Here is a 20,119-nt window from a genome sequence, read left to right on the forward strand (position 1 = left end):
GAAGATCGAGAGGACGTCCCACACCTACCTACGTGGACGTACTAAAGAAAGATACTGGCGCGGAAAGCACAAAGGAGCTGGCCAGATGTATGGAGAACCGAGATGACTGGAAACACCGATGGAAGGCTCGTCTGAGGACGACGTAGAGAGAAAAGGGGTTCCCGCCCAAAATGGGTTAAGGCAACCGGCCGGTTCCACGCGCTGCACAAGGTGCCCTTTTTTCCACTTGAGCACCTGCCCCTCTAAATGTCTGTGCACGCCACTGTCCTCACCCCTCGGTGTCCTCCAAAACACGATGACTGACGGACTGTAAACAGCTCTTTGTATCTGAAACTGACAAGAGGATATTGTTGAAAAACCTTGCCCTCTTATCTGACGTAACAGGAATTTGCCTGGAATTTTCAGGAAGTCAAAACCAGTCAAATAGTCAAGGTCCGTTCATCAAAGACTTCCTGCTGGGGAAAAGGAACGGTTCGGATGGTTCCGCTGTACATTGTTGAGTTCCAACTAGAGCACTTTGCTTTTTGTGGAAAATACGTTTCATAGATTTTGTAAATCACCAGCAGCTTTTACGTGATAAACGTCAAGAAGTAAGCATGGATAAGTAATTCATGATGCTCCCTAGCCTGCCGAGATTATTTAAGGTGGCCTTACACTAGCCGATTTTTTTCAATCTGAAATCTGATAAGCACCACACACTACAGGATAATCGGAGCGGGGCAGAGCAAATATCAAACATTCTTGATGTTGATCGGGCCGATCCCGATCGCGCTTTGAGCGGTCGGGCACCCCCCGAGCGTCAAAAATGCCCGATTATCGGCTAGTGTAAGGCCACCTTTAGTTTAGTTTAGTTTATTTCGGTCCATTTGTTTGACAAACGGTGTAGTACAGTACATATCAATAAGGCACTTTCGAAACGGTCCAAAAAGGTATAGGCTGAAGCTAAAGCTTATTTTGCCTACCCCCATTTAAAAAAAAAATCAAATATCAAAACGAATCAACGAGTATAATTCAAATTTGATTTAACAAAACTGAAAAACAATTTATAAATATGTTTGCTAATCCAAGTAAGAACACGACAAACAAAAGAAACAACCAGCTATAGTGTGAGTTTTTCCCTTCATCAAATCTTTTTTTTTATTCTCTCTTTCTTCCCCTTTTCTCCTCCCAATTAAGTTCCCGCTGCCGTCGGCGAGGTGACGGTCAGCAACAACGGGCGCATGGACTTCCTCAGCATGTCATGGCGGCCGGCGGTGGGCGAGGTGGACAGCTACCTGGTGACCCTGAGGGACCGGGAGAAGACGGTCCAGCAGTCCGTCATGTCCAAGTCGGCCAGCCCAGAGTGTGGCTTCAACCTCCTGGTCCCGGGACGCCTCTACAACATCTCCATCACCTCCCGCAGCGGCGGCTACGAGAACACCACCACGGTCCAGGCACGCACACGTATGTACAGTATCGCCTTCTCCTCCTCTCGCTCACTCGTGGCATTTTTTTTCTTTTCTTCGTTTTGCCTTTATTGATAGGGTACAGTAATTAGACAGGAAAAGGGGGAGAGAGATGGGGAGTGATACGTGGCTAAGGACGTCGGGGCTCGGGAGTCGAACCCGCGGCACGCCGTCCGGCTGGCTTGGCAGCCTAGGTGCTCAGACGGTTGAGCTAACCGTCCGGGCCGCTCTCTCTGCTTTTTAACACATTGTACAGTATCTGCTCCTCTCGCTGACTCTGCTTCTTTTTTTTTTTAATACTGTTTTTATTAGGCATTTTGTATATGACATAACTTCAGAATATCATTGACAGATAATGGGTATAATTAAGTCATATAAAACAAAACAAATAATAGTGACATGCAGTGTAAATGTTCCAAATACAAATATAAAAAAGGTATATAAATGTGATAAACAAGAAAAAACTAAAAACAGTTAAACAGTGACAGATGTTAACAGACAAACAAAGACAACAGGACAGACACTCTTGCTCTCAAACTTTCCCAACGCGTTGTTGTATATAAACTGAATTACAGACATTTTTCTTTTTTAAATGAAAAATAAACAGTATCAGTCTGCGAGCCAGTAGAGTCACATATTTGACCATGTTATATTGGAAAGTAGACCGTTTGCTGACTCTGCTTTTTATGTCTATGTATGTATTTATGCACGTGAAGAGCTATATTAAACTAAAAGTTATTGTTGTTGCTGCTGGAATGACAATGGAGTACTTTGTGTGGAATTTATAACACTCTGGGATTCCCGATTCACTAAGGGGCTGCCTTCACGAGGACGTCGCGGGCTGTTCCCCGCCTAAGTTTTGTGAACGATATAAAACTTTACTGCGTCTACATTGCGGTTATGTTAATTATGTACGACGTCCACTCGAGACCGGTAAACTGCTTCGTTTTCAAGATAAAGATGCAGTACACATGGCTGGCCTGTAGATGGCCACAAAAAAAAGAAAAAGCTTATTCTAAAGGCTATATGAAAGCGTTGGTATTTCACACAGGTGTTGCCAAATAACTAATTATCTTGATCAGATGCGCATATGCGTCATATCAATTTAATGAGCAGAGCAGTGCTGCTTCTCTCTCTGAGTCTGCACACACTGACTGACCAGCTAAAGTGTATGCCTACTAAACCATAATATATGACAAACCTTGGATTAATTCTTCTGAAAACAGCAGCAAGCACAAAGTAAGTGTGAGAGAGAGAGAGAGAGAGAGAGAGAGAGAGAGCGAGAGAGCGCGCCCCTTCTATTTTTTAACACGCAGCATCTCTCTCTCTCTCTCTCTCTCTCTCTCTGTGACTGTGACTGCGACACGGTCAATAATATATAGCATAAATAATAGGCCAAATATAACACTTTCCCTCTATCTGTGATCAGCTCCTCACACACAACTCCTCTCTCGTGCATGCCTGCTCAATCTCAACAACGGTTTGCATGCGTGCGGGCTGCAGATCGGCTATTTTTGGAGAAGAGATTTATAGACATTATGTGCAAATATAAAATAGCTGTGATACTTATATGTAAGTGGTTATGGTGAAATAAACCATTAACACTGGTTAGTTTGGAGGGGCGAGGGGACTATGACATCACCGTTTCAGCAAATTAGGCGGCATTCGCTGTACACACGGAGACGTGAAAGTCGCGTCTCCAAACTTTCCCACTCTGGAAGGTAGTTTCAAAATTAGCCGTTAAAGTCCCCCATAACGCCGTCTCCGTGTGACAAAAAGGGTAGATCGGCTAATTACTTGCCCCAGAAACACCGAATACGTCCTCGTCTGTACAGGCCCTAAGCTGTTTACACCCATATTTTGGGTGCAAAGTAATTTTCCAAACTTCCCACGTTAGTAGTGTAGAATAAGGCAGGGGTTCTCAACCTGTGGGTCGCGACCCCTCGGGGGGTCGCCAAATTATTTTAGGGGGTCCCCAAATTATTTTCATTTTTTTTTTTTTTTTTAAACTTTTATTTTCACGATTTTTCAAAAATAGCAGACCTACAAGCTCGTAGCGCGCCACTCGGTGGCGCGCTATGAGCTTGTAGATCTGCTATTTTTCAATAGCTAAATTATAACAATGCTTAAAACACCAAAAGGGGTTCCCGCCCAAAATGGTTTAAGGTTATTGTAGCAGTCAATTTATATTGGGGGTCGGGAGGGGGCGGGGCGGGGGTCCCGAGACATTGCCAAAGCATTTCCGGGGGTCCCCGGCCAAAAACGTTGAGAACCCCTGGAATAAGGCATCATACAGCAAGCTTGGGTCCCATGTAAGTCTGCATCCGAGCAGACCTGAGAAAGAGCGGCCCTCCGCATTATTCACTGACAAAAGAAAAACAGACTACCAACGTGGGAAGTTTGGAAAATTCCTTTAGAGCCAAAATATGGCTGTAAACGGCTTAGTGAATCGGGCCCTATATAAGTAATTGTGTGGAATTGCATGTGCTATTCCATATTTGTACATGTTTAGTTAGCATTATTGTCATAGCCATGGACATGTTATTCATTTCCGACTGCTGTTTTGGTCGTCTGGCTCTTGAGTTGCTATGGACACGAAAATTAGTTATTTTTCTTTTTTTTATAATTTTTATCCCACGATTTTATAACCCATTTTTCACCCCTGTGTCAATTATCTAATGTGATCCTGGGCTCTACACACCCTCCGCCAACCTAGTCCCCATATATGGGGGACATGGGGAGAGCAACGGACTTGAACTCATGCTTCTTTCATGCCTGAGTGTCCAAGTTGCTCCTTTACACTTGACTGGTTGGACGTAGCGCGTGGAAGGAACACGTTATTCCAACCAGTTCCTTTCCCCTCCATCAGGCGCCCCGGCTGGCCAGGGGGAGGCAGTTTAGAGACCAGGATTACTGCATGTTTTTTGTGAGGGTACCTACCCTAGGGGACACGGGGAGAACATGCAAACTCCACACAGAAAGGCCCTTTCGCCAACATTTCGCCTAACATCAGTTCTACTGCGTTAAACGTCTCTCCATCCGTCCCCAGAGCCGTCCGGTGTCCAGAACCCACACGCCACGCACGCCGCCCGCGACGACTACCTGAAGGTGTACTGGCGCCACGCGGCCGGCGACTTCGACTTCTACCAGGTGGTCATCAAGCACAACGTCTTCCACCAGAACAAGACTGTGCTGAGGACGCAGAACGAGTGTGTGTTCAACGGCCTGGTCCCCGGCAGGCTCTACACCGTGGTGGTCAGCACCTGGAGCGGCAAATACGAGACCAGTGTCTCTACCGACGGACGGACATGTAAGTGACCTTAGTCAGCACTTGAAATTTCTGTGCATATACATTCAAAGTTCTAGGGTGTACTGTCAGTTGTCATATGCTGCAATAAAGCTATAGCGTTGTGAACTTGTAGATCTGCTATTTTCAGCATGCAACCAAGTGTAAAATGACTTATACTGGATCTCTTGTCCACTAGTCCCTTCCTAACATTTTAGTCTAGTTTCTATCTGTTGATGAGATTGTCAATACATTTAGCTTAGTTTTAGTCATAATAGCTTAGTTTTCATTTAGTTTCCATTTAGTTTTCATCAGTGAAAAAGTAAAAAACACTGTTTTGGACCTAGACATTATTTATACGCATTGGAAACAATAGAAACGGAGACTAGAAGAAGACGTTTCGAGTTTCTGTCGGCCAGAACAGGGTGGAGGGAAAAAAAGAGCGGTGAGGGGGAATTAAACAAAAAAAAATAGCTTTGTAGCTTTGCATCTGGAAGTTGAACCCAGCTCGGCTACAATTCATTGACAAATGGAACGGTATAGACTTACATGTTTGCATCTGACCGTATCGTGTGAACGCACCGATAATACCCCCCCACTGAGAGAACAACCTTTATTAACCCATTTTGACCTGAGATCAGATTCTAAAAATGTCTTCTACATCCTGACAGTTTTCTGAAAAAGCCATGTTTCTATGTCAGTCGTTCTTCGATTTTTCAAAAATAGCAGACCTACAAGCTCGTAGCGCGCCACTCGGTGGCGCGCTATGAGCTTGTAGATCTGCTATTTTTCAATAGCTAAAGCATAACATAATGCTAACACCAAAAAGGGGTTCCCGTCCTGTGTGTAGTTCCGGCTGCAGTGAGGGCCCTGTCTCTGGCCGGCCAGGGGACGGAGGACCTCCGCGTGGCGTGGGCCCCCGCCCCGGGAGACGTGGACCACTACGAGGTGCAGGTGCTGTTCAACGACATGAAGGTGTTCCCGCCCGTCCCGCGGGGCAGCGACATGGGCCAGTGCACCGTCACCTCCCTCACCCCCGGACGCCTCTACAAGATCCAGGTGTCCACCGTCAGCGGGCCCAACCACAACGCCAAGTTCATCGAGGGTCGTACAGGTAAAACCCTTTTTGTTTATTTTTTTGTAAGATATTTTTTGGGCTATTCTAAGTTCTTATTGATTGGACATAGTGGAGAGAGAGAGAGACAGAAAACACAGAGACCCCCTTTCCACCGGTTGGTTCCCAATGGGAACCGGTTCAGTTATTTTTGGTTCTTAGTCCATGAGCCAGAGCTCCAAAATTGCAACGTAAATTATGAAAACCATACCTATATTAAATTGTTATCACCATGAAACTTCCCCAGTTGATTACTTACACGAAGACAATGATTTATTGTATTACACATTTTAAATGTTTAAATCTGCAAATGAGGCTTTATATAGAAAAATGTGCAAAAAATAGAAAATATGAAAAAGATACTACTGTGGAAGGGTTATCATTATATTAATTTACTTATATTGATCCTATAAACAATTTAATATAGGTATAGTTTTGCCCACTCAATTCATGATTAACGTTCCAACTTTGTAGCGGTGTCAGAGAGAGAGACACAGGGAATGGCACGCAGCAAAGGTCGTCAGGATCGGGACTCAAACCTATATGTAGTCATTTTTAAAATAACTTAAAGTCTCCCTGACTCCCTCCATTGAAAATGGCTTCTTGTTTATCTAAAACATTTTCTCGCCAAACCGTGCGTACAGGTTTGTGGTTTGGAAATCGTACATCACGCATAAGCTACGGCTATACGATAGCAACCAGACGGACTAGTAGGCCGATTCTCATGGTTCGATTCAACCATTCGATTAGGACAAACAGTAACAGCAGGACGCATGCTGCAGAAACAACAAAAAGACTCAGGACACTTGAAAGGTTTCTGCGGCCGCTTCAGATGAGGGGGTACCTGGAAAAATGTCTACCCCAAAAGGGGTACCTGGTCCAAAAAAGTTTAGGAACCCCTGTTCTAGTCGACTATTTGTTTAACTACCTATTATGTAAATAATATATATATATTTTTTAATATTTGTACATTTAAAAACTGTGTACATTGGTGACTATAATATAGCATTCTAGCTGAGGCCTACAAAAACGGTGTTTCTCATCAACTATAGTCAACAAGGTCGACTAGTGCAGGGGTTCTCAACGTTTTTGGCCGGGGACCCCCGAAAATGCTTTGGCAACGTCTCGGGACCCCCGCCCCGCCCCCTCCCGACCCCCAATATAAATTGACTGCTACAATAACCTTAAACCATTTTGGGCGGGAACCCCTTTTGGTGTTTTAAGCATTGTTATAATTTAGCTATTGAAAAATAGCAGATCTACAAGCTCATAGCGCGCCACCGAGTGGCGTGCTACGAGCTTGTAGGTCTGCTATTTTTGAAAAATCTTTTTTTTTTTTTTTTTTTTTTAAATAATTTGGGGACCCCCTAAAATAATTTGGCGACCCCCCGAGGGGTCGCGACCCACGGGTTGAGAACCCCTGGACTAGTGGATTTACTAGTCGACTAGTTGAATAGTCAACTAGTTGCTTAAAGTCCTAGGATGGCAATTTTAGTCAGTCAGTCACTCTATATCAGTGGTTTTCAATCTTTTTCATATCAAGGTCCATTATTTATTTGGCATTTGAGCCACGGAACCACCATTTGATGTGATATAGCCTCACAGGCCCAAAACTAAAAGAATTATTTTCTTATCGTTGGATAAGATCTTGTCCACAATTCCATGCTGTGTTGATGTGGTATATAGGCAAATGTTGATCAAAATAACAATTCTTCCACATTCTCTAATTGTGTAGACTTCTTGTAAATCAAGTAATGCAGATCTTTAAAGGAGCATTCAGTGATTTGGGTGATTTGGAAAACCCCCCGGTCTCCCCCGGTAACAAACAGTGTTGTAACTCAGGGGTTCTCAACCCGTGGGTCGCGACCCCTCGGGGGGTCGCCAAATTATTTTAGGGGGTCCCCAAATTATAAAAAAAAAAAAAAAAGATTTTAATTTTTTTTTCACGATTTAAAAAAAATAGCAGACCTACAAGCTCGTAGCGCGCCACTCGGTGGCGCGCTATGAGCTTGTAGATCTGCTATTTTTAAATAGCTAAATTATAACAATGCTTAAAACACCAAAAGGGGTTCCCGCCCAAAATGGTTTAAGGTTATTGTAGCAGTCAATTTATATTGGGGGTCGGGAGGGGGCGGGGCGGGGGTCCCGAGACGTTGACAAAGCATTTTCGGGGGTCCCCGGCCAAAAACGTTGAGAACCCCTGTTGTAACTAACGCCCTTACATCACGTTACGTTACCTAACGGCGCTACTTTTTGCAGTAACTTGTAACCTAAGGCTTTACATTTCCCCATTCCATAACGGCCTTATAGTTATTGTGCGAGCGTTACCCGCGTTATAGCGTTATGTTAACTTATGTGATCCGAGTGAAAAGTCTCCCCATGCAGCGCCGTGCCCGTGAGTCTATCTGTCATACAGGCGCGTCTCGTCTCTGTGCTGAGAGAGCACTCTCTGTGTTGTACTCTGTTGACAGTGTGCTCTCATACTAGCCTCTGAGACCACTCTAACATGATGAACAAAGCACGTCGCAGAAGAGGTCATTGATTGGCTAACGTAGGGACAGATTTCAGGGTAAGCCAATCAGAGACAGTCTGACAGAGTAGGGCGGGTCTTTCGTATGGCTGTGATAAATAGTTCTAAACATAGACACACAAACCCTCGTAACGCATACACAGAAAACGCCGGTTGAACGAACATTATTACCACACGCTACAATGGCAAATGCGGATGACAGCGAGATCGGATGCTTTGTGGGTTGGAAATACAAGCATTATTTGAGTACTTGCGGGTCAAGGAAATGTTTTAACATGCCATGGAGTGTCCCCGCTGTGTGTGATTCGATTCCCCGTACTGCCTTTATTATTACTGCTGCGTCCCTCCTGCGCAGCACAGTGCCTGACGTTAGCCGTGCGTTAGCCTTGCACACCGTTGCATGCTAACGGGGACCCGTGGCCACCTCCCCGGGCACAGTGATAGGGCTGCCCTCTCCCCCCGAGAAAAGCATTGAGGTGAAAATGCTAATTATGTGGCGGACAGAAAGCATTGTCCACAATGCAAATCTAAGAAAGCATCTTAAACTAGAAAAAGTGCCCTTCTGGGCACAGGTCTCCACCAGGAGGATAGGAGTGTGTGTGATGTTTGGCAAAATGTTTAGGAGTAATATAAGTGTGTGTGTGTGTGTGTGTGTGTGTGTGTGTGTGTGTGTGTGTGTGTGTGTGTGTGTGTGTGTGTGTGTGTGTGTGTGTGTGTGTGTGTGTGTGTGTGACACGGCTTGGCCTGTTGTAGCGCCACCATGAGGCTGATTTGAAAACTGTCAAGTGGCATTTCTTCCTCAGCCTAGTGGGAATATGCATGCACAGTTTCACCACAATCGGACGCTGCGTCGAGTAGTTTTGTACAAAACGGGTACAAAGCGGGCTACTCCTGATTCCGATTTGCGTGAAATTTGGATAACATCTGAAGGAGTAATATTAGAAAATGTGTTTTACATATGTGGGCCTCCTGGTGGCGCTATAAAGAGCAGATGTGAAAAATTCCAGGCAAATGTTTTTCCTTGGCCTCTAGGGAGTTGGCATACAAAGTTATCCACAAATCTGTGCAGTTGGAGGTAAAAACACTTTTCGGCCAGTTATAGCGCCACCATGAGGCTGAGTTGAAAATGTTCACGTGGCATTTATTCCTCGGCCTAGTGGGAATGTGCGTGCGCAATTTCACGGAAATCCGACGATGTGTATTTGCAGCATTTTGTTTGAAACTGAGCACTCCTGCAAACTTTGGAAGCCAATCTTAGCCAATCAGGATGGAGTCTGAGAAATCTGAAAGACCCGTTTCGTTGAATGGCTCTAGAGAGACTGTGTACCAATTTGCGTGATGTTTGGACAAAATCTGTAGGTGTACTGTCCAAAAACTTGTTTTGCACAAAGCGGCCTCCTGGTGGCGCTATAATAGGCCGTTCTGGGATTTTTGGGGCAGAGGTTCATCGTTGGCATCCAGGGAGTGCGTGTGCAAAATTTGGCATCGACCGGGTTAACGGTGCCGGAGATTAGCTGTTCACAGACGGACGGACACACGGACGGACACACGGACACACGGACACACGGACGGGCGGACGGAGTGCAAAACATACTCTCTCCCCATGCCTTCGGCCTGGTGGAGACAATCAGTCCATGAGCTAGGCTGCCTCACATCACCAAAACAGACAAAGATCGATTTTAAATCGCCACAGAGGCATGTCACCAAGAGTCAACTTGACAAAATGATTGCCACTTGCCAGGTATGTTGTTGAGGAAATGCTTCCCCTCAACAGTGGAGTCTGTTCCTTTCAGAGCACTGGTCAGCAAAATACTAGTGAAAGCAGGGCCAATGTGCAGAAATACATTTTCCAAATACCTGAACAGTGAATATTCTAAAATGGAAGATGAGCTCAAAAATACATTTGATGAATTAGAATATCTCTCTACCACTGCAGATATGCCTATATGGACTCATTTTTTATTTGATTATTATTAATTTGCAAATTTTATTAATATTGCAAATTTGCACAGCACCATTTGTTTTGAAGGCAAGTTGAGGCTACAATGCCTGTCAACATTTCTGAACATGTTTTATTGTTCCACTACATTTCATAATGTTAGGAGGGAGTTGTCTTTTCTCTTACTGTGCGACAGAACAAAAAACCTTCTTTTAAATCGTTTTTTATATTATTATTTTTTAAAGTAAAGTAAAGTAACTTTTCAAGTTACTTTCATAAATTAAAGTAAAGTAACTTATCTAAAAAAAGTTACTTTTTTAGATAAGTAACTATAACTATAACTCTTTACTTTTTAAAAGTAACTTGAACAACACTGGTAATAACATGTGCACAATGCACATGCATGCACTACAGTGGAGGGACACGCAACAGGCCAACAGCACACCAAGGCCCGCCCCCCGCTCGATCATGATTGGCGGATGGCGGATGGCAATCTCTATCCTGATTGGATGAAGGCTGGGCCACCTAGCCAAAAACGAACCCTGAGGTTTTTTGTTCCCAGGGGTTAACTGGGGACAGGGAGGAACTCCTTATATGGTCAGCACACTCTATAGTAGGGAGGATTATCACAACAAAACACAAAAAAAAGAAGTGATATTTGAATTAAGTGAAATCACTGAATATACCTTTAACAATAATGTAACTCTTGAGAGAGTAAAATGAAACCAAATGGATTTCATTGGTTTCATTTTACACTCTCAAGAGTTAAAGATCTATAAGGGTCCATTTGGTTACTGGTTGAGAACCACTGTTCTACATAAATACCCAAAATGTGAAATGTGTCTGACTCTGATGTGTCGTCCTCCTCGACGCCCATCAGTGCCCAGCAAGGTGAAGAACATCCACGTCAGCAACGGCGGCCTGAGTGACAGTCTGAAGATCAGCTGGACTCCAGGCCAGGGCGACCTGGACAGATACTCTGTGTCTCTGTACAAGGACAGCCGCAGGCTGGACGTCAAGCCCGTCCGCAAGCACGACAACGAGCTGAGCTTCGGCTCCCTGCAGCCGGGCCAGCTCTACACCGTCACCATTCAGTCCCTGAGCGGAGAGCTGACCAACAACAATACAGCCAGCGGACGCACAGGTGAGAGCCCAGCTCGGAATGACACGTATTGCACGTATGCGCATGCGTCTCGCGCGCACACCGCACAGGCGCACACACACACACACGCACGCGTGCGCATGCGCGCACACAGTTAAAGCAGACCGATTGGGAACCGTAAGGTTCCCAGTTTGATCCCGGGCTCCCCCAGAGTTAGTGTCGAAGTGCAAGACTCTGAACCCCTTAATTGCTCCCGATGTGCATGTTGGTGCCTTGCATGGTTTAATGCACAACAGTGATGTAAATAGGTTTTCAATGTAATGAGTCCCGGGATGCAGGGATGGTCTTTTAGATGAGTCCCAGGGACATTTGATGAGTCCCACTTCAGCGACTTTTAAGAGTCATATTTTGCCATTTTTACAAATTGCAGCATTTAACTCCCATTTCATCTTATATGGTTATAATGTGGTTATATTCATGTAGAAAACGAAGAAGAAATTATTATTATAACTAAAGCTAGCAAAATAAATTTGAATTAAAAAAAATGCTCTACATTCATACTACATACATATTTCATGTGTGGCTATATGAAATCTATAATAATTCTGCCAGTTTTAACTGTTAATAAATCTTTATGTTGTTTTTATGACACATTACACAATACATACAAAATAAAAATGAAAGCTACAAAACTAACCTGGAGATTAAGTAGAAGCAGTCATGGAGGAGGTAGGCTGTGCACAGCAGCACACATCATCATCATTAGCAGATGATGATGTTAGATATAGAAAATAGGGTTGCTAATATTTTTTGTTGCCCTGCAGTTGGCTTTGGCACTTATTTTTTGGGGGGTGGGGGGGCATGTTAATGTGTGGTGGCACCGGTCCATAACGCACAACATACAACCGTGTCGGCGTTTGTTACAGTACACAATGTGTGTTTCCCATTCAATCGGGTCTACTCTGTTTGTCATGCTCAAAAATGTTCGCCTGTCTTTCTGTCGGAGGCAGCGCCGTGTAGATGAGAGAGTTGCGACAACCCCGTTCACTGTTTATTCACGGAGCTTCATGAGTCACTGAACGGTATGTTGTCGTCACTCTCTCTCTCTAAACGGCTCTGGTCTCCAGGCTGCGCTCCGCTCAGCGCTCGTCTCTGAGCAAGATGTTGTGTACGAGTCCTACATGGATTTACACGCTTTACATGGATTGTAAGTGCCTTGACAGCAGTGGGCGTGGTTTTATAAAAAATATATTGAATATTTAATGATATGATATACTACATTAAGTACATTTAATAAATACCCTTTGTTTAGCGGTTTTTATTTTAATTTTTTCACAGATCAAAGGTTTTATGGTCAGGATTCACCATCTAGGCTTAGTTAAAACTATTTATATAAATATTTTTGTAGATCTGTATGGGGAAAAATGAATGGCCGATTTTTCAGTGGAACCAGAAAACTATGCCCACTGCTATGCCCTATATATATACATGCACCATTTCTAAAGAGCGCGACCTCCTCTACTCCAGTCCTCTCAACGCACGCACGCACACACACACAGTTAACCCATTTTGGGCGGGAACCCTTTTTGGTGTTAGCATTATGTTATGCTTTAGCTATTGAAAAATAGCAGATCTACAAGCTTCTAGCGCGCCACCGAGTGGCGCGCTACAAGCTTGTAGGTCTGCTATTTTTGAAAAATCGAAGAACCACTGACAGAAACATAGCTTTTTCAGAAAACTGTCAGGATGTAGAAGACATTTTTAGAATCTGATCTCAGGTCAAAATGGGTTAAATAACTAGCGGCCTGCTCCTCTGCCCCCAGTCCCCTCCACGGTGACGGCGCTGCAGGTGGACAACCGTCACAGCACCTGCAGCCTCCAGGCCAGCTGGCAGGAGGCCCTGGGCGTGGCCGACGGCTACGGACTGCAGCTATTGGACGAGAGGGGCGTCCTGGTGGCCAACTCCTCCCAGGCCTCGGGGCAGACGCGGCACCGCTTCGACGGCCTCACCCCGGGCAAGAAGTACCGCGTGCAGGTCCACACCACCAGCGGAGGTGTCTGCAGCCTGGGGGTCAGCGCGGACGCTCGCACTCGTAAGAATATATCCACCATTATCGGTGTTGTCTGTTATTCGTGGTTTGAAACCCTGTATGCCCAAAAACTCTTCCTTTTTTTTTGAGGGGCGCTATAGCCCCTCCTATGTCCAGCTTTGAGGGTGTGTGTGTGTGCAAACACAAACATTGTCCTAACACTAACATTGAATGCCATTGACAATGAATGGCCAGCTTTGAGTGTTTGTGTAAACAAGACGAAGGTGAGGACACAAATTGTGATTATCTACATATTTACACATAGCCTATATCCATCCAAACATTATGTGCATAAGGTTTAGATGAAATAAGTTACATGAGCATAGCAGGGGTGCACTGCAGGGTAGAACTATATATCCACCTATATCTGAGACCTTCTAAAATGCGTCCGTAAGACCCATCATCATCTTCTGTGACTCATGTCAGGGCCCGCCGCCGTCACCGACCTCTCCATCAAGAGCAACACCACCACGGGCCTGTCCTTCCGCTGGGCGCCACCGGAGGGCGACTTCGAGGCCTACGACATCTACCTGTACGACGGGGCGGACGCGCTGACGGACCGCCGGAGCGGCCAGGCCGCCAGCAGGGACTGCTCCTTCCAGGGCCTCAGGCCTGGCGCCCCCTACAGGCTGGTGGTGTTGACGCGCAGCGGAGACCAGACCAACGACTCGGCCATCTGGGCCAGGACAGGTGAGGAGGAGGACTGCAGCCTCGAGTAAAGCTCGACACTTTGACGGCAACATTTTGATTTTTTTTGTTTTAGTCATTATAGTCTCTTGGAATAGTTTTAATTTAGTTTTAGTCGCATTTTAGTCACCCGGAATGTTTAGTTTTATTCTGGTTTTAGAGTAAATATCGAAAGATTTTAGTTGACTAAATCTACAGTTGATTTAGTCGACTAATATGTATTTTGGCGGGCCTTGATGCCGTCGTAATGGCTGATTTTACATTTGCTGAAAATAGGAGATAATACAAACTTGTAGATCTGCTATTTTCAGCATGCAACCAAGTGTAAAATGACTTATACTGGATCTCTTGTCCACTAGTCCCTTCCTAACATTTTAGTCTAGTTTTTATTTGTTGACGAAATTTACATATTTAGTCTTAGTTTTAGTCATCATAGCTCAGTTATTTATTTTCCATTTAGTTTTCGTCAGTGAAAAAAAGGTAGTCAACAAATTTATTTTTGTCATAGTATCAGTCGACAAAGTCAGCACTGGTGGGGCGGCGGTGGCTCAGGGGTAGAGTGGCCGGATGGCAACCACAAGGTTGCCAGTTCGAACCCGGGCTCCCCCAGAGTTAGTGTCGAAGTGTCCTTGAGCAAGACACTGAACCCCCAAATTGCTCCCGATGTGCTGGTTGGTGCCTTGCATGGTCTCCCCTGTAATCGGTGTGTGAATGGGTGAATGTAATGCACAATCTATGTAAAGCGGCCTTGGATAAAGGCGCTATATACAATCATTATTTACCATTTAGAAATGGACAAAGTCTAAACTGATCCCTAGTAGTAACCATTATCTCTGTACCCAGAGTGTAGAGTAGTGACACACTTTGATCTCGCCGCAAAGCGGGTGCCTATAGGGCTATAGTTCCAAACATTGCTCCAATGGCTGGAACTATCCCATTGAGATACGATGAGCACTTCCGCATTCCATTGTTACAATGGGAGTCAACGCTATAGTGTCGCCACTCTCTTACTATATAACTCTGTCTGTACCACCGTCCACTAGGGCCTTCACTTCTAGTCATTTTTACTAGTTGACTAGTTGCCTAGTTTACTAGTTGACTAGTTGTTTAACTACCTATTATTTTTTGGAAATAAATATTTGTACATTTAAAGACTGTATACATTGGTGACTATAACTATAATCTACCTGATCTTGAGGCCTACAAAATCAGGAAAAAAAAAAAAAAAAAAACTTGAATATTCTTATCAACTAGTCAACTAGTACCAACAAGGTAGACTAGTGGATTTACTAGTCGACTAGTAAACTAGTTGACTAGTTGCTTAATGCCCTACCGTCCACCATGCAGTCCCGGCAGCGGTGACCTCCCTGCAGGCGCACAGCTCCTCCAACCAGTCCGAGTGTCTGACGCTGAGCTGGGAGCGCCCGGCCGGGGAGCTGAGCGGCTACCTGCTGTCCCTGTACGACCCCGACGGCAAGCAGCAGGCCGAGGAGCGGCTGGCCACGGAGCTGACGCGGTTCACCTTCTCCGGCCTGGTCCCCGGCCGCCTCTACCACGCCGTGATGCTGAGCCGCAGCGGAGAGCTCGCCAACAGGGCCCACGTGGCGGGCAGGACGGGTAATCATCAGCGGGTTGTTGTTTTTGGCCAGCAAACATTTTTGAGTTTAGTTTTTTAAGTCATAGTCTTTTTGAATAATTTTAATTTTTAGTTTTTAGTTACATTTTAGTCACCTGGAATGTTTTAGTGTTAGTCTAGTTTTAGTCGACTAAATGTCATGCGATTTTAGTCGACTGAATCTACGGTTGATTTAGTCGACTAAAATGTGTTTTGGCGGGCCTTGATGCCGTCGTAATGGCTGATTTTACGTCAAAGCCCAATAGCTGATTTTACGACAAGCCCGCCCGTTGTGAGCTTGTAGATCGGCTATTTTCAGCATGCAACCAAGTGTAAAATGACTTACTGGATCTCTTGTCGTCTTAGTTTTAGTCGACGAAAAATCAACACTGCTGGTAATAAGCGTTTGGGTTGCCATTCATAAAATAACTGCATCATGCTAATTTGACTAGTTTGGCCTAACACAAAGGCTATTTAAGTCAGTGGTTCTCAAACTTTTTGATTTCAAGGACCCCCAAATTGACACTTATTAGCCTGCGGACCCCCATTTGAAGAGATGTGCCAGGGACGACCACCCCATAAGAGAAGATTTTTACGGCTCTAGCAGTGATTCTCAACCATTTCAATTTCAAGGACCCCCAGTTTGACATGCATTAGGCAGCCCCCCATTTAATGGCATTTCTATCTCTGGGACCCCCAATTTATATTGTAAAACCAATGTTAATTTAACCCTGAGAGTGTACAAATGGAACTGAGTTACAGACCCATAAGGGTCCATTCGGTTCCGAACTACCGGTATACTATCTATCATTTAGCTGGGGACCCCCTGGAACTCCCTCAAGAACCCCTGGTGGGTCCCCAGGACCCCACTTTGAGAACCACTGACTTACAGGTGTTATTCCCCCACCGTGCAGCCCCCAGACCCCCCACGTCCTTCTCCTTCGGCGCGGTGACCAACACCTCCCTGGAGGTCACCTGGAACGGCCCCGTGGGCTCCGACTACGACGACTTTGACCTGCAGTGGGCTCCCCGCGACCAGCTGTCCGTCATCGACCCCTACCACACGCGCGCCTCGGGCAGTCGCATCCTGAAGGGCATGTACCCCGGGCGGCTCTACAGCTTCAGCCTGCGCACGGTCAGCAGAGGAGCCACAGTGGCGGAGGTTCCAACGACCTACAGCCTGCCCATCCAGAAGAGCATCCGTACCAGTAGGTATATCCTTCATGCATGCATCAGTGGAACATGCGGGCCAAGGGCTTCCCCCCTTTTTGGGAATTTCTTAGATTTTTCTTTTATTTCTGCATGAAATGATTCTTTTCTGTAATTTCATGCAGAAATAAAAGAAAAATCTAAGAAATTCCGTGAATTTGAAAAGAAATGTTTAAGAAGTAGTGAAAATAGCCGATCTACAGCGGATCTAATGCGGCGCGAAGCCCGGGGCAAACATCTCATTTCTCTTTTGGGTCTCGAGCTAATAAAGTTTGGGAACCACTGGTCTAATAATAGCTGTGATAGAATCTCTGTAAACCCTCCTCATCTCCATCTCCAATATACCTCCTGTAATCTCTGTAAACCCTCCTCATCTCCATCTCTAATAGACCTCCTGTAATCTCTGTAAACCCTCCTCATCTCCATCTCTAATATACCACCTGTAATCTCTGTAAACCCTCCTCATCTCCATCTCTAATATACCTCCTGTAATCTCTGTAAACCCTCCTCATCTCCATCTCTAATAGACCTCCTGTAATCTCTGTAAACCCTCCTCATCTCCGTCTCTAATATACCTCATGTAATCTTTGTAAAGCCTCCTCATCTCCATCTCTAATATTATACCTCCTGTAATCTCTGTAAACCCTCCTCATCTCCATCTCTAATATTATACCTCCTGTAATCTCTGTAAACCCTCCTCATCTCCATCTCTAATATTATACCTCCTGTAATCTCTGTAAACCCTCCTCATCTCCATCTCTATTATACCTCCTGTAATCTCTGTAAACCCTCCTCATCTCCATCTCTATTATACCCCCTGTAATCTCTGTAAACCCTCCTCATCTCCATCTCTATTATACCTCCTGTAATCTCTGTAAACCCTCCTCATCTCCATCTCTATTATACCTCCTGTAATCTCTGTAAACCCTCCTCATCTCCATCTCTATTATACCTCCTGTAATCTCTGTCAACCCTCCTCATCTCCATCTCTAATATTATACCTCCTGTAATCTCTGTCAGGCCTCCTCATCTCCATCTATAATATACCTCCTGTAATCTCTGTAAGGCCTCCTCATCTCCATCTCTATTATACCTCCTGTAATCTCTGTAAGGCCTCCTCATCTCCATCTCTAATATACCTCCTGTAATCTCTGTCAACCCTCCTCATCTCCATCTCTAATATACCTCCTGTAATCTCTGTAAACCCTCCTCATCTCCATCTCTATTATACCTCCTGTAATCTCTGTAAGGCCTCCTCATCTCCATCTCTAATATACCTCCTGTAATCTCTGTCAACCCTCCTCATCTCCATCTCTAATATACCTCCTGTAATCTCTGTAAACCCTCCTCATCTCCATCTCTAATATACCTCCTGTAATCTCTGTCAGCCCTCCTCATCTCCACCTCTAATATTATACCTCCTGTAATCTCTGTAAACCCTCCTCCATCTCTAATATTATACCTCCTGTAATCTCTGTAAACCCTCCTCATCTCCATCTCCAATATACCTCCTGTAATCTCTGTAAACCCTCCTCATCTCCATCTCTAATAGACCTCCTGTAATCTCTGTAAACCCTCATCATCTCCACCTCTATTATACCTCCTGTAATCTCTGTCAACCCTCCTCATCTCCATCTCTATTATACCTCCTGTAATCTCTGTAAGGCCTCCTCATCTCCATCTCTAATATACCTCCTGTAATCTCTGTCAACCCTTCTCATCTCCATCTCTAATATACCTCCTGTAATCTCTGTAAACCCTCCTCATCTCCATCTCTAATATACCTCCTGTAATCTCTGCCAGCCCTCCTCATCTCCATCTCTAATATTATACCTCCTGTAATCTCTGTAAACCCTCCTCATCTCCATCTCTAATATACCTCCTGTAATCTCTGTAAACCCTCCTCATCTCCATCTCTAATATTATACCTCCTGTAATCTCTGTAAACCCTCCTCATCTCCATCTCCAATATACCTCCTGTAATCTCTGTAAACCCTCCTCATCTCCATCTCTAATAGACCTCCTGTAATCTCTGTAAACCCTCATCATCTCCACCTCTATTATACCTCCTGTAATCTCTGTCAACCCTCCTCATCTCCATCTCTATTATACCTCCTGTAATCTCTGTAAGGCCTCCTCATCTCCATCTCTAATATACCTCCTGTAATCTCTGTCAACCCTTCTCATCTCCATCTCTAATATACCTCCTGTAATCTCTGTAAACCCTCCTCATCTCCATCTCTAATATACCTCCTGTAATCTCTGCCAGCCCTCCTCATCTCCATCTCTAATATTATACCTCCTGTAATCTCTGTAAACCCTCCTCATCTCCATCTCTAATATACCTCCTGTAATCTCTGTAAACCCTCCTCATCTCCATCTCTATTATACCTCCTGTAATCTCTGTAAACCCTCCTCATCTCCATCTCTAATATACCTCCTGTAATCTCTGTAAACCCTCCTCATCTCCATCTCTAATATTATACCTCCTGTAATCTCTGTAAGGCCTCCTCATCTCCATCTCTAATATACCTCCTGTAATCTCTGTAAACCCTCCTCATCTCCATCTCTAATATACCTCCTGTAATCTCTGTAAACCCTCCTCATCTCCATCTCTAATATTATACCTCCTGTAATCTCTGTAAACCCTCCTCATCTCCATCTCTAATATACCTCCTGTAATCTCTGTAAGGCCTCCTCATCTCCATCTCTAATATACCTCCTGTAATCTCTGTAAACCCTCCTCATCTCCATCTCTAATATACCTCCTGTAATCTCTGTAAACCCTCCTCATCTCCATCTCTAATATACCTCCTGTAATCTCTGTAAACCCTCCTCATCTCCATCTCTATTATTATACCTCTTGTAATCTCTGTCAACCCTCCTCATCTCCATCTCTATTATTATACCTCCTGTAATCTCTGTAAACCCTCCTCATCTCCATCTCTATTATTATACCTCCTGTAATCTCTGTCAGCCCTCCTCATCTCCATCTCTAATATACCTCCTGTAATCTCTGTCAACCCTCCTCATCTCCATCTCTATTATACCTCCTGTAATCTCTGTAAACCCTCCTCATCTCCATCTCTAATATACCTCCTG

At 44.7% G+C, this 20,119-nt stretch overlaps 1 protein-coding gene across 3 annotated transcripts in view; it reads left to right on the forward strand.

Annotated features, from left to right (window-relative positions):
- Nucleotides 1–20,119, forward strand: part of ptprbl (protein tyrosine phosphatase receptor type B, like) — a 66,751-nt gene that overhangs the window by 21,062 nt on the left and 25,570 nt on the right. For all 3 annotated transcript variants that reach the window (XM_079500447.1, XM_079500445.1, XM_079500446.1), the window contains exons 9-16: nucleotides 1,177–1,443; nucleotides 4,495–4,755; nucleotides 5,582–5,845; nucleotides 11,195–11,458; nucleotides 13,240–13,509; nucleotides 13,933–14,196; nucleotides 15,541–15,810; nucleotides 16,723–17,016. In XM_079500447.1, the coding sequence (XP_079356573.1) occupies nucleotides 1,177–1,443; nucleotides 4,495–4,755; nucleotides 5,582–5,845; nucleotides 11,195–11,458; nucleotides 13,240–13,509; nucleotides 13,933–14,196; nucleotides 15,541–15,810; nucleotides 16,723–17,016 (2,154 nt within the window). The remainder of the gene's footprint in view (nucleotides 1–1,176; nucleotides 1,444–4,494; nucleotides 4,756–5,581; nucleotides 5,846–11,194; nucleotides 11,459–13,239; nucleotides 13,510–13,932; nucleotides 14,197–15,540; nucleotides 15,811–16,722; nucleotides 17,017–20,119) is intronic.

This window comes from Electrona antarctica (genome assembly GCF_951216825.1).
Source record: "Electrona antarctica genome assembly, chromosome: 5".
Lineage (NCBI taxonomy): Eukaryota > Metazoa > Chordata > Actinopteri > Myctophiformes > Myctophidae > Electrona > Electrona antarctica.